We start from the raw sequence: 13,501 nt of genomic DNA, 5'->3' as shown, positions 1-13,501 counted from the left end.
GGCCTCTCCAGGACCTTGAAATGCTTCTTACGAAGCCACTCCTTCGTTGCCCGGGCGGTGTGTTTGGGATCATTGTCATGCTGAAAGACCCAGCCACGTTTCATTAGATTTTGTGTCACTTCCCAACACACAAAGTGGAATTATGCTTGTAGATGTTTTTTTATTAATAAAGAATGAAAAGCTGAAATGTCTTCAGTCAATAAGTATTCAACCTCTTTGTTATGGCAAGCCTAAATACGTTCAGGAGTAGAAATGTGCTTAACAAGTAATATAATAAGTTGCATGGACTCATTCTGTGTGCAATAATAGTGTTTAACATGATTTTTGAATAACTACCTCATCTCTGTACCACACACATACAATTATCTGTAAGGTTCCTCAGTCGAGCAGTGAATTTCAAACACAGATTCAACCACAAAGACCAGGGATGTTTTCCAATGGCTCGTAAAGGGCACCTATTGGTAGATGTGTAAAAATAAAAACAAGCAGACATTGAATATCCCTTTGAGCATGGTGAAGTTATTAATTACAATTTGTATTTTGTATCAATACACCCAGTCTCTACAAAGATACAGGCATACTTTCTAACTCAGTTACCGGAGAGGAAGGAAACTGCTCAGGGATTTCACCACGATGCCAATGGTGACTTTAAAACAGTTAAAGAGTTTAATGGCTGTGATAGGAGAAAACTGAGGATGGATCAACAACATTGTAGTTACTCCACAATACTAACCTAAATGACAGAGTGAAAAGAAGTAAGCCTGTACTGAATAAAAAATATTCCAAAACATGCATCCTGTTTGCAATAAGGAACTAAAGTGAACTAAGAAATGAACTTTAACGTTATATTGGCTTGAAAATCAATGGTAAGACTTGAAAATGGATGTCTAGCAATGATCAACAAACAACTTGACAGAGCTTGAAGAATTTAAAAAAGAATAATGTGCAAATATTGTACAATCCAGGTGTGCAAAGCTCTTAGAGACTTACCCAGAAAGACTGACAGCTGTAATCGCTGCCAAAGGTAATTTTAACATGCATTGACTCAGGGGTGTGGATACTTACGTAAATAAGATATTTCTGTATTTCATTTTCAAGAAATGTGCAAACATTTCTAAAAACAAGTTTTCACTTTGTCATTATGGGGTATTGTGTGTAGATGGGTGAAAAAAATAATATTGACTCCATTTTGAATTCAGGCTGTAACACAAGTCCAGGGGTATGAATACTTTCTGAAGGCACTGTACAAAAACACTATTCCTTGTGTTTCAATCTGAGCATATGCAAAAACTTTATAGCCTATTGTTTTATTGGTTTTTACTTTCCTTCAACAATAATTGTTCACCTCACGATTCAGCTGTCAGAGATTTTAGCACTAAATGAATCAGGGCATTGCATACATAGGCCTATTGGCTTAGGCGTCCACTGTATTAATATTTAAAAAAGGAGGAGCAGGCTAATTCGTACATTTTCAATTAGAATATTTTTAAAATAAATATAAGCATTATATTGTTAAATTATAGGAGCAACTGGTAGGCCTAAAACATTCTTCTACACGTCAAGTTCAATTGTCGGAATCAGTCACCTGTGCGCACTGCCTTCATACCATAGGCCTGCAGTATAATCGGCTAATAGCCACACCACAACAAACCTTCACAAAAGTTTCACAACTTTATCAGGATAATTTCAAAAGTAAGTCAAGCCATTGTTTATAGGGACAATACAAGCAGGATATTGTATTGCGGAAAACACAACGTTACAGTTTGAACTTAATTTGGCCAAAGAAAAATGGCCCACCAGAATGAAGCAAAACCCTTGCGGAATGGTTTAAACCTTCAAAAAAGTTTTGAACATGCTATATTGCATAAATTACAAAGAAAAGGTAGTGCCTACTGTACCCAACAAATGACAGCAATAGGCTAAAGATATTTATTTTACAACAGGCCTACTAATAACCTATCTTAAACTAAATACGGAGCAAACAATTTAGGTCAGGAATAGGAGAGAACAAACGCAATTTAGCCTACAAAAATGTCTCAACATAATGAAACAAAACACGTTTTGCATATTCAAAGAACTGCATATTTAAAGACCTATTTAAATAATAAATAGGCCTACAATAATAACATAACAATAATATACAATAATAATAATAATAATGATAAAACCAATGATTATAAATACAAATAAATTAAGAATTAAAAGTTCCAAAATCTTTGTCCACTAAAATATTACAACTTTTCCATACCGAGGACATTCCCCTTGTAGCAGAGCTCCAGACTAACATTTCCCCCTTGTAGCAGAGCTCCAGACTAACATTTTCCCCTGGTGCCACTGGTACCTCTACATTTTTCAGTTGGTGGCACCCAGCCCATGATTTGGTCGCACCAATTTTATTTTCCTGCATCATGCAATAGAAAAAATGAGTACGCCTATCAGCTTATAAAGCCATTCACAGTGCTAAAAAGTGTAATAGACTACTGAGATGGTATTGAAGAAATAAGTTATTTCATAATCTTTGCAGCAATTCGACCATGAAGGCCTGATTCACACAGTCCCCTCTGAACAGTTGATGTTGAGATGTGTCTGTTACTTGAACTCTGTGAAGCATTTATTTGGGCTGCAATTTCTGAGGCTGGTAACTCGAATGAACTTATCCTCTGCAGCAGAGTTAACTCTGGTTCTTCTATTCCTGTGGCGGTCCTCATGAGAGCCAGTCTGATCATAGCGCTTGATGGTTTTTGCGACTGCACTTGAAGAAACTCCGTATTGACTGACCTTCATGTCTTAAAGTAATGATGGACTGTCATTTCTCTTTGCTTATTTGAGCTGTTCTTGCCATAATGTGGACTTGGTCTTTTACCAAATAGGGATATCTATATAGTAGTGTATATACAGTGGGGAGAAGAAGTATTTGATACACTGCCAATTTTGCAGGTTTTCCTACTTACAAAGCATGTAGAGGTCTATAATTTTTATCATAGGTATACTTCAACTGTGAGAGACGGAATCTAAAACAAAAATTCAGAAAATCACATTGTATGATTTTTAAGTAATTCATTTGCATGGTCTGATGAAACAAAAATAGAACTGTTTGGCCATAATGACCATCGTTATGTTTGGAGGAAAAAGGGGGCGACTTGCAAGCCGAAGAACACCATCCCAACCGTGAAGCAAGGGGGTGGCAGGATCATGCTGTGGGGGTGCTTTGCTGCAGGAGGGACTGGTACACTTCACAAAATAGATGGCATCATGAGGAAGGAAAATTATGTGGATATATTGAAGCAACATCTCAAGACATCAGTCAGGAAGTTAAAGCTTGGTCGCAAATGGGTCTTCCGAATGGACAAAGACCCCAAGCATACTTCCAAAGTTGTGGCAAAATGGCTTAAGGACAACAAATTCAAAGTATTGGAGTGGCCATCACAAAGCCCTGACCTCAATCCTATAGAACATTGGTGGGCAGAACTGAAAAAGCATGTGCGAGCAAGGAGGCCTACAAACCTGACTCAGTTACACCAGCTCTGTCAGGAGGAATGGGCCAAAATTCACCCAACTTATTGTGGGAAGCTTGTGGAAGGCTACCCGAAACGTTTGACCCAAGTTAAACAATTTAAAGGCAATGCTACCAAATACTAATTGAGTGTATGTAAACTTCTGACCCAATGGGAATGTGATGAATGAAATAAAAGCTGAAATAAATAATTCTCTCTACTATTATTCTGACATTTCACATTCTTAAAATAAAGTGGTGATCCTACATGACCTAAGACAGTGAATTTTTACTAGGATTAAATGTCAGGAATTGTGAAAAACTGAGTTTAAATGTATTTGGCTAAGGTGTATGTAAACTTCCGACTTCAACTGTATATACCAAAAAATATATGGGGGATTGGAAATTATGCAGACAATTACACTGATAGAAGCCACAATCTATTGGCAATATTAAAGCTGATCTACCCCCTAAAAAAATTTAATAATATAAATAAATTATCTCTGGATTAATTAACATTTTGTAATTAATAAATTGGCTGAATTACTTTAAACTGACAATTCTTTGAACTGTCTTGTGCAAGTTTTAAATTGACATATTACCTGTTAGCAAAGGTGTCAGCTACAGATGACGTGCAGGAGCTTGCAGAGATTTGTAGTCTTGCATGATGTCTACTTTGATGCTAATTAGCATTTTAGAATCTGAGAGTAAATAGAGCCGAATATATTGATAAAAGTCACCTTGTCTGAGCGCGATTTACATGGTTATTAAAACATCACGCCAGGGTAAGCCTACAGTGGGGAAAAAAAGTATTTAGTCAGCCACCAATTGTGCAAGTTCTCCCACTTAAAAAGATGAGAGAGGCCTGTAATTTTCATCATAGGTACACGTCAACTATGACAGACAAAATGAGAATTCTTTTTCCAGAAAATCACATTGTAGGATTTTTAATGAATTTATTTGCAAATTATGGTGGAAAATAAGTATTTGGTCAATAACAAAAGTTTCTCAATACTTTGTTATATACCCTATGTTGGCAATGACACAGGTCAAACGTTTTCTGTAAGTCTTCACAAGGTTTTCACACACTGTTGCTGGTATTTTGGCCCATTCCTCCATGCAGATCTCCTCTAGAGCAGTGATGTTTTGGGGCTGTCGCTGGGCAACACGGACTTTCAACTCCCTCCAAAGATTTTCTATGGGGTTGAGATCTGGAGACTGGCTAGGCCACTCCAGGACCTTGAAATGCTTCTTACGAAGCCACTCCTTCGTTGCCCGGGCGGTGTGTTTGGGATCATTGTCATGCTGAAAGACCCAGCCACGTTTCATCTTCAATGCCCTTGCTGATGGAAGGAGGTTTTCACTCAAAATCTCACGATACATGGCCCCATTCATTCTTTCCTTTACACGGATCAGTCGTCCTGGTCCTTTTGCAGAAAAACAGCCCCAAAGCATGATGTTTCCACCCCCATACTTCACAGTAGGTATGGTGTTCTTTGGATGCAACTCAGCATTCTTTGTCCTCCAAACACGACGAGTTGAGTTTTTACCAAAAAGTTCTATTTTAGTTTCATCTGACCATATGACATTCTCCCAATCCTCTTCTGGATCATCCAAATGCACTCTAGCAAACTTCAGACGGGCCTGGACATGTACTGGCTTAAGCAGGGGGACACGTCTGGCACTGCAGGATTTGAGTCCCTGGCGGTGTAGTGTGTTACTGATGGTAGGCTTTGTTACTTTGGTCCCAGCTCTCTGCAGGTCATTCACTAGGTCCCCCGGTGTGGTTCTGGGATTTTTGCTCACCGTTCTTGTGATCATTTTGACCCCACGGGGTGAGATCTTGCGTGGAGCCCCAGATCGAGGGAGATTATCAGTGGTCTTGTATGTCTTCCATTTCCTAACAATTGCTCCCACAGTTGATTTCTTCAAACCAAGCTGCTTACCTATTGCAGATTCAGTCTTCCCAGCCTGGTGCAGGTCTACAATTTTGTTTCTGGTGTCCTTTGACAGCTCTTTGGTCTTGGCCATAGTGGAGTTTGGAGTGTGACTGTTTGAGGTTGTGGACAGGTGTCTTTTATACTGATAACAAGTTCAAACAGGTGCCATTAATACAGGTAACGAGTGGAGGACAGAGGAGCCTCTTAAATAAGAAGTTACAGGTCTGTGAGAGCCAGAAATCTTGCTTGTTTGTAGGTGACCAAATACTTATTTTCCACCATAATTTGCAAATAAATTCATAAAAAATCCTACAATGTGATTTTCTGGAAAAAAAAATCTCAATTTGTCTGTCATAGTTGACGTGTACCTATGATGAAAATTACAGGCCTCTCTCATCTTTTTAAGTGGGAAAACTTGCACAATTGGTGGCTGACTAAATACTTTTTTTCCCCACTGTACATGAAACACAGCCCTTATTTTAAGTCTTTCTAAAATTCCCTATGGGAAAAATGAATGGTGGGAAAGTAATTGGAACCATTTCCCTGTTTGACCACTAGGTTTTATGGGTATTATGACACCTCCATTTTGGGGCCCTAACTTTAGTTTTCCTTCAATGAAAAAGGCCTCCATCTTAGCAATCAACAGTAGGCTATGCCAAGGCTCCTCTCTCGCTTTATCTCTCTCCTCAGCAGCAGGGCAGCCACAGACAATTTGGCCGGCTACAATTATTTTTATCGGCTTATCATTTATTTTATCGGCCAAAAGCCGGCAATTAGCAGCTAATGAAAACCCTGAGCCCCAGTGGCTTTCCGTAGCCCCCCTACACACACCACGGCGCGCTCTTTCCATTGTGCTGATACAGCGCAGCAGAGATACAGATTTTTCGCCAACCTGTCACTCAGTCATTTGAACTTTTTAGCTATTTTTATATTGGAACATAAAACTAAAACTGAGGGGGCACACATTTCAACTGAGGGGGCTAAGCCCCCTTTTGCCCCCTTGTGGAGCTGGGTACAATGATATCTATGTGAGAGTGACAAACAAGATCAATGGGGGCCCCCTGGAGGTCAGGGCCTGCGTGCTCGGTGGTTAATTTGGTGATGATTAGGCCTACAAGGTTTAGATAGCTGGCTAGACTACCTTATCTAGCAATCAACAATTTTTTTGCTGACATGAGCTAATTGAGTGACTGTCAGTGACTGACATAAAAAGAGGAGACCTGCCGATACACTACCAAATTTCGAAATTGCACCTTGTACTTTTCTTTCTCAACAGTAAGTTGAGACCCTGACTGAGTTTATTTGGTCGGGGCCCCCTAGCTGCCACGGGACCCCACATGCAGTGCGTAGTCTGCCTAGAGGAAGAGGCGGCTCTGGGTATGAGGGACAAGTAGCTGAAATAATAACATTATTGTGAAGGTAAAAACCCAAGGTTAAACCACCTGCGTTCAGTATTCAAAAATATGGGAAGTGTACATGACTGAGAATTCATGAAAAAACATTTAAAAAAGAACAATGCTCATGATCTTTACATGAAAGACTCATAACAAAGCAACAAGAAGAAGCCCATAAACATTGGTATGTCTACACTATAGTATCTAAACAACAAACCTAGTATAATGATGATATAAAGTACGATCATTAGAGTGGACTCATGTATAATATTTATTACTCAGTTTGTTTAATTGGATCAAATTGCATAGACTACAGCTTTCCAATGAACCAATCATAAATCGTGGGTATACACCTAACTAACTCAGCTTGTTTAATTGGATCAAATTGCATAGACTACAGCTTTCCAATGAACCAATCATAAATCGTGGGTATACACCTAACTAACTCAGCTTGTTTAATTGGATCAAATTGCATAGACTACAGCTTTCCAATGAACCAATCATAAATCGTGGGTATACACCTAACTAACTCAGCTTGTTTAATTGGATCAAATTGCATAGACTACAGCTTTCCAATGAACCAATCATAAATCGTGGGTATACACCTAACTAACTAATTCAGGTTGTGCCTTTGCTCAAGGGTATCAAGTATGAATGATGAGGTTCCCTGGATTCAACCTGTCAGGTTCCAACTATCCAAACAACCACACACACCAGCTCTATGATAAAATATCTACAGCTCACAGATTCAGCAAAAGATCAAGTCTCTCATTTAGGTTTTGTTCCATCTGGAATTTAAACCAACAGCATTCTAGGTCAAATGCAAATGCATGGGCTCTACATACAACATTCTTCTGAGAACAAAATGGGATCAAATTAATTATTCAGAGTACCGCATTCAATCTATCCTATATGTAAAGGTCGAGCTTCAGTGCCTTACTGGGAAATGTCCATCTTTCAGCCAGCCCTGATGGGATCTGGACTGGACACTTACTCTGACAGGCAGAAAGGAATAATGGAGAGGAATGACAACCGCTGGGTTTGATGCAGCACTGACCTCTGGGAATCAACAGTTCAACCCTGGGTTTTCCTCACTGCACTGCCCTCATTCGAAATGTCTCATTCTGCTGTATTTCCTGCCTAGGGCAACTTGTACAAAGAACCAATCCCCTTGCTATCTTATACCAACATTTTTATTGAAGAGGTGAAGTTACAGCAGGCATAACTGAATAAAAGGTTGACCTATTCCTGACCTTTCTCTGTGTCAGGTACCCTGGTGTCAACGAACTTGGTTGTGCCTGAGCGCTTGTGTAAGGACATCCAAAACAAAGCCTGGTGCGTACGTTTCTGCGTCACCCTCTGACTGACTACCCCTGGGCTGACGAGCTCAAGTTGTCAAGGCGAGGAAGTCAACCTAGCTGGAACAACACTGATAAACCTGAGCAAAGTGCAGGCTGACGGCCGGAGAGAACCACCACAAACCAAGGAGCAGACACACAGGAAGTGATGTTATCAATGGCTTTTGGGACCTTTAATTGGAGTATTCAGAGGGCTTTTTCAATGAGACTGATGTTGATCAGTTTGTTTATCTTACCTCTTGAAGGAGCTTGAGGGCCTTTACATGTCTGAAAAACAACAAGAGAGAGTTAGTGATATTGTCAGCTTGAATGGGAATCCATTCACACATCCATTCACACATAGTAGGAGATTATTACAAGATATAAAAGGACAAGGTTCAAAGTCTCTCCCATGATTTACAGTACCAGTCAAAAGTTTGGACACACCTACTCATTCCAGGGTTTTTCTTTATTTTTCCTATTTTCTACATTGTAGAATAATAGTGAAGACATCAAAACGATGAAATAACACATATGGAATCATGTAGTAACCATAAAAGTGTAAAACAAATCTGTCACGGTTTCGGCCGAGGCTGCCTCTCTTCCTTGCTCGGGCAGGCTTCGGCGTTCGTCGTCTCCGGAATACTAGCTGCCACCGTTGTATGTTTCTATGTTCGTTTGGTCTGGTCTGGTATTGTACACCTGTTATCGTTTAGTGTCATTAGTGTCCTATAAGTTCTCGTTGTGTTTGTCAAGTGTTGTGTGTGATTGTTTTCACTGTCGTGCGTTTTGCTAGTACATTTACATGTTTGCTCGGTTGAGCTGTTCTCCATTGTGTTGGAGTGTTTTGTCGCACCTGTTTTGTGCGCCCGTTTTGTTTTCGCCTGCGTGCGGAGTTCTCGCCTCAGGGCATTTATTCGTGCTTGTGTTTGTGCATCCACTAAAGTCTTTTGGACTTACTTTCTGCGTCCTGCACCTGATTCCACCACCACACCCACCTACAGCAACACTGACAGAATCACACACCTGCTCGAATGGAATCAGCAGGAGCCGCAGCAGCACCGGAGACGTTGGAGGACAGGGTCCGGGAGCAGAATGACCAGATCCTGCGGATGGGGTCCGCCCTGCAGGAGGTGATCACCACCCTCCAACGCTGGGAGACCCGAGGGACACCCCCAACGCCATCTTCCCTGCCCTCACCATCGGCAAGTCAGCCCATTCCCGCTCCGGAACCCAGAGGAGTTCGACTCTCGCTCCCGAGGGCCTACGATGGGACCGCTGCCGGGTGTCAGGGATTCCTTCTCCAGGTGGAGCTTTACCTGGCCACCGTGCACCCGGCGCCCTCGGGACACGAGAGCGTGTCCGCCCTGATCTCCTGCCTTTCCGGCAAAGCGTTAGAATGGGCCAACGCCGAGTGGAGGAGAATAGACGCTACCACCATCACGTACGCCGAGTTCTCCCGCCGCTTCAGGGCGGTGTTTGACCATCCCCCGGAGGGGAAAGCGGCGGGGGAGCGTCTGTTCTGCCTCCGGCAGGGGAAGAGGAGTGCCCAGGATTTCGCGTTGGAATTCCGGACTCTAGCGGCGGATGCAGGGTGGAATGAGCGGGCCCTCATTGATCACTACCGCTGTAGTCTACGTGAGGACGTCCGTAGGGAGCTGGCCTGTCGGGACACCAGCCTCTCGTTCGACCAGTTAGTCGACATGTCCATCAGGCTGGATACCCTGCTAGCTACCCGCCGGACGTCCCGAGGGGGTCCGTCCATTTCACCCTCCAGCGCCTCCGAACCGTGCCCCATGGAGCTCGGGGGCGCTGGCGCTAGAGAGAGGAGGGGTCGGAGTACGAGGGGGTCCATCTCCTGCACCAACTGTGGTCGGGGAGGACACACCGCGGCTAGGTGCTGGGGATGGCCTCCTAGGGGAGAAGACGACAGGCCCCGCACTGGGGAGCCCTTCCAGGTGAGTAGGCGCCCCACTCACCCAGAGCTCTCTGTTGCGCACTTCTGTATACCTGTGCGTTTTCCACAGGTCGCACCTCATTCCCAGCATAAGGCGCTGGTAGATTCAGGCGCGGCAGGGAATTTTGTTGATAAGAGATTTTGTTTAGCCTTAGGGATTCCCCTTCTCCCTGTTGACGTCCCCTTCCCGTTCATGCCCTAGATAGCCGTCCGTTGGGTGCGGGCTTGATCAGGGAGGTCACGGCGCCACTTAGGATGTGTGCGCAGGGGGTCATCAGGAGATGATCCAGCTATTTCTGATCGACTCGCCTGCGTATCCGGTGGTGCTGGGCATGCCCTGGTTGAGTACCCATAACCCGTCTATTTCGTGGCAGGAGAGAGCTCTGATGGAGTGGTCTGCTCAGTGTGTGGGGTCGATGTTTAGGCGTTTCCGTGAGGGGCTACCTCGGTGGAGAGTCCAAACCAGGTGTCCGCATTGTAATGCCCCCCTGAGTATGGGGATTTGGCTATTGTGTTCAGTAAGTCGAGGGCGACGCAGTTGCCTCCCCCATAGGCAGGGAGATTGTGCGATAGACCTCCAGGCAGGAGCTGCGCTCCCACGGAGCCATGTGTATCCTCTGTCTCAGGAGGAGAAGAGAGCTATGGAGACTTACATAGACGAATCTCTGAGACAAGGATACATACGGCCCTCCACTTCCCCTGCGTCCTCGAGTTTCTTTTTTGTGAAAAAAAAGGATGGTGGGTTACGCCCGTGCATCGATTACCGTGGTCTCAATCAGATCACGGTGAAGTACAGTTATCCACTCCCGCTGATTGCGACCATGACGGAGTCATTGCACGGGGCGCGTTTCTTCACTAAATTAGATCTCAGGAGCGCGTACAACTTGGTGCGCATTAGGGGGGGCGATGAATGGAAGACAGCCTTTAGTACCACCTCGGGCCATTACGAGTATCTTGTCATGCCATACGGGTTGATGAACGCTCCTTCAGTTTTCCAATCATTCGTGGATGAGATCTTCAGGGACATGCAGGGGCAGGGGGTGGTCGTGTACATAGATGACATTCTCGTGTACTCGTCTACCCGAGTCGAGCATGTGGCCCTGGTGCGCCGAGTGTTGCGGAGGCTGTTGGAGCACGACCTGTATGTCAAGGCAGAGAAGTGTCTGTTTTTCCAGGAGTCGGTCTCCTTTTTGGGTTATCAGTTGTCTGCGTCAGGGGTGAAGATGGAGGTAGACCGGGTGTCAGCCGTGCGTAATTGGCAAACGCCAACCACTGTGAAGGAGGTGCAGCAGTTTTTGGGGTTTGCGAATTACTACCGGAGGTTTATCCGGGGTTTTGGACAGGTGGCAGCTCCCATAACATCTCTTTTGAAGGGGGGTCCGGTGCGTCTGCAGTGGTCAGCCGAGGCGGACAGGGCGTTTGGGAGGCTGAAGGACCTGTTTACCTCAGCCCCGGTGCTGGCGCATCCGGATCCCTCTTTACCATTTCAGGTAGAGGTGGACGCGTCAGAGGCCGGTATAGGAGCCGTGCTTTCGCAACGGTCCGGCGCGCCACCTAAACTCCGCCCCTGTGCTTTTTATTCCAAGAAGCTCAGTCCGGCGGAGCGAAATTATGACGTTGGGGACAGGGAGCTGTTAGCCGTGGTACAGGCCCTAAAGGTTTGGAGGCACTGGCTTGAGGGGGCTCAACACCCTTTCCTCATTTTGACGGACCACCGTAACCTGGAGTACATCCGGGCAGCGAGGAGACTGAACCCTCGCCAGGCGCGGTGGAATATGTTTTTGACCCGGTTCATATTTAAGATCACGTACATCCCTGGGTCACAGAACGGTAAGGCAGACGCACTGTCTCGGCGGTATGACACGGAGGAGAGGTCCGTGGAGCCCACTCCCATACTGCCGGAGTCTTGTCTGGTGGCACCGGTAGTGTGGGAGGTCGATGCTGAACTCGAGCGGGCGTTATGCACCGACCCTAGTCCACCTCAATGCCCGGAGGGTCGGAAGTACGTTCCGCTCGAGGTTCGGGATCGATTGATCTATTGGGCTCACACGTCACCCTCCTCTGGACACCCTGGTATCGGCCGGACAGTGCACTGTCTTAGTGCTAAGTACTGGTGGCCCACGTTGGCAGGGATGTGAGGGTTTATGTTTCCTCCTGCTCGGTGTGCGCCCAGTGTAAGGCACCTAGACATCTGCCTAGGGGTAAGTTACTACCCCTGCCCGTTCCACAACGACCATGGTCTCACCTCTCGGTGGATTTCATCACTGACCTTCCTCCTTCACAGGGGAATACCACTATACTGGTCGTTGTGGACCGGTTCTCTAAGGCCTGTCGTTTGCTCCCTATGCCGGGCCTTCCTACTGCCCTGCAGACCGCCGAAGCGCTATTCACCCATGTGTTCCGGCACTACGGGGTACCCGAGGATATTGTGTCTGATCGAGGTCCCCAATTTACCTCCAGAGTCTGGAGAGCTTTTATGGAGCGGTTGGGGGTCTCGGTGAGCCTCACCTCGGGTTACCACCCGGAGAGTAATGGGCAGGTGGAACGTGTGAACCAGGATGTGGGTAGGTTTCTTAGAACATACTGCCAGGACCGGCCGGAGGAGTGGGCAAGGTACGTTCCCTGGGCCGAAATGGCCCAGAATTCCCTACGCCATTCCTCCACTAACCTAACCCCTTTCCAATGTGTGTTAGGTTACCAGCCGGTTCTGGCACCTTGGCAGCAGAGCCAGATCGAGGCTCCTGCGGTGGATGAGTGGGTGCGGCGCTCGGAGGAGACATGGAACGCTGCACACGTCCACCTGCAGCGGGCCCTCCGTCGTCAAAAGGCGAGCGCCGATCTCCACCGCAGTGAGGGACCGGTGTACGCACCTGGTGATCGAGTCTGGCTCTCTACCAGAAACCTGCCCCTCCGCCTGCCCTGTCGGAAACTGGGTCGGCGGTTTGTAGGGCCATTTAAAGTCCTGAGAAGATTGAACGAGGTGTGTTACAGATTACAACTACCTGTTGAGTATAAAAGTATTAACCCCTCGTTCCATGTGTCTCTTCTCAGGCCGGTGGTAGCTGGCCCACTCCAAGAAAATGAGATCAGGGAGACTCCTCCGCCCCATTGGACATCGAGGGGCACCGGCGTACTCCGTGCGGTCCATCTTGGATTCGAGACGTCGGATGGGGGTCTCCAATATCTAGTGGAGTGGGAGGGGTACGGCCCGGAGGAACGGTGCTGGGTGCCGAGGAGAGACATTTTGGACCCGTCTCTCCTGACGGAATTCCATCGTGGTCACCCGACGCACCCTGCTCCGCGTCCTCCTGGTCGTCCCAGAGGCCGGAGTCGGCGCACGTCTGGAGCCGCGCGTCAAGGGGGGGGGGGTACTGTCACGG

General features: G+C 45.9%; 1 protein-coding gene across 1 annotated transcript in view; it reads right to left on the bottom strand.

The window, feature by feature from the left end:
* Positions 1-13,501, bottom strand: part of LOC121574963 (FYVE, RhoGEF and PH domain-containing protein 5) — a 95,515-nt gene that overhangs the window by 59,544 nt on the left and 22,470 nt on the right. Inside the window, exon 4 of the mRNA XM_041887670.2 lies at positions 8,422-8,452. Coding sequence (XP_041743604.2) covers positions 8,422-8,452 — 31 coding nt within the window. The remainder of the gene's footprint in view (positions 1-8,421; positions 8,453-13,501) is intronic.

The sequence above is a fragment of the Coregonus clupeaformis genome, chromosome 10 (genome assembly GCF_020615455.1).
Source record: "Coregonus clupeaformis isolate EN_2021a chromosome 10, ASM2061545v1, whole genome shotgun sequence".
In the NCBI taxonomy this organism is placed as follows: domain Eukaryota; kingdom Metazoa; phylum Chordata; class Actinopteri; order Salmoniformes; family Salmonidae; genus Coregonus; species Coregonus clupeaformis.
Note: the sequence above shows the minus strand (reverse complement) of the source record. Positions and strands in the feature narration are given on the sequence as shown.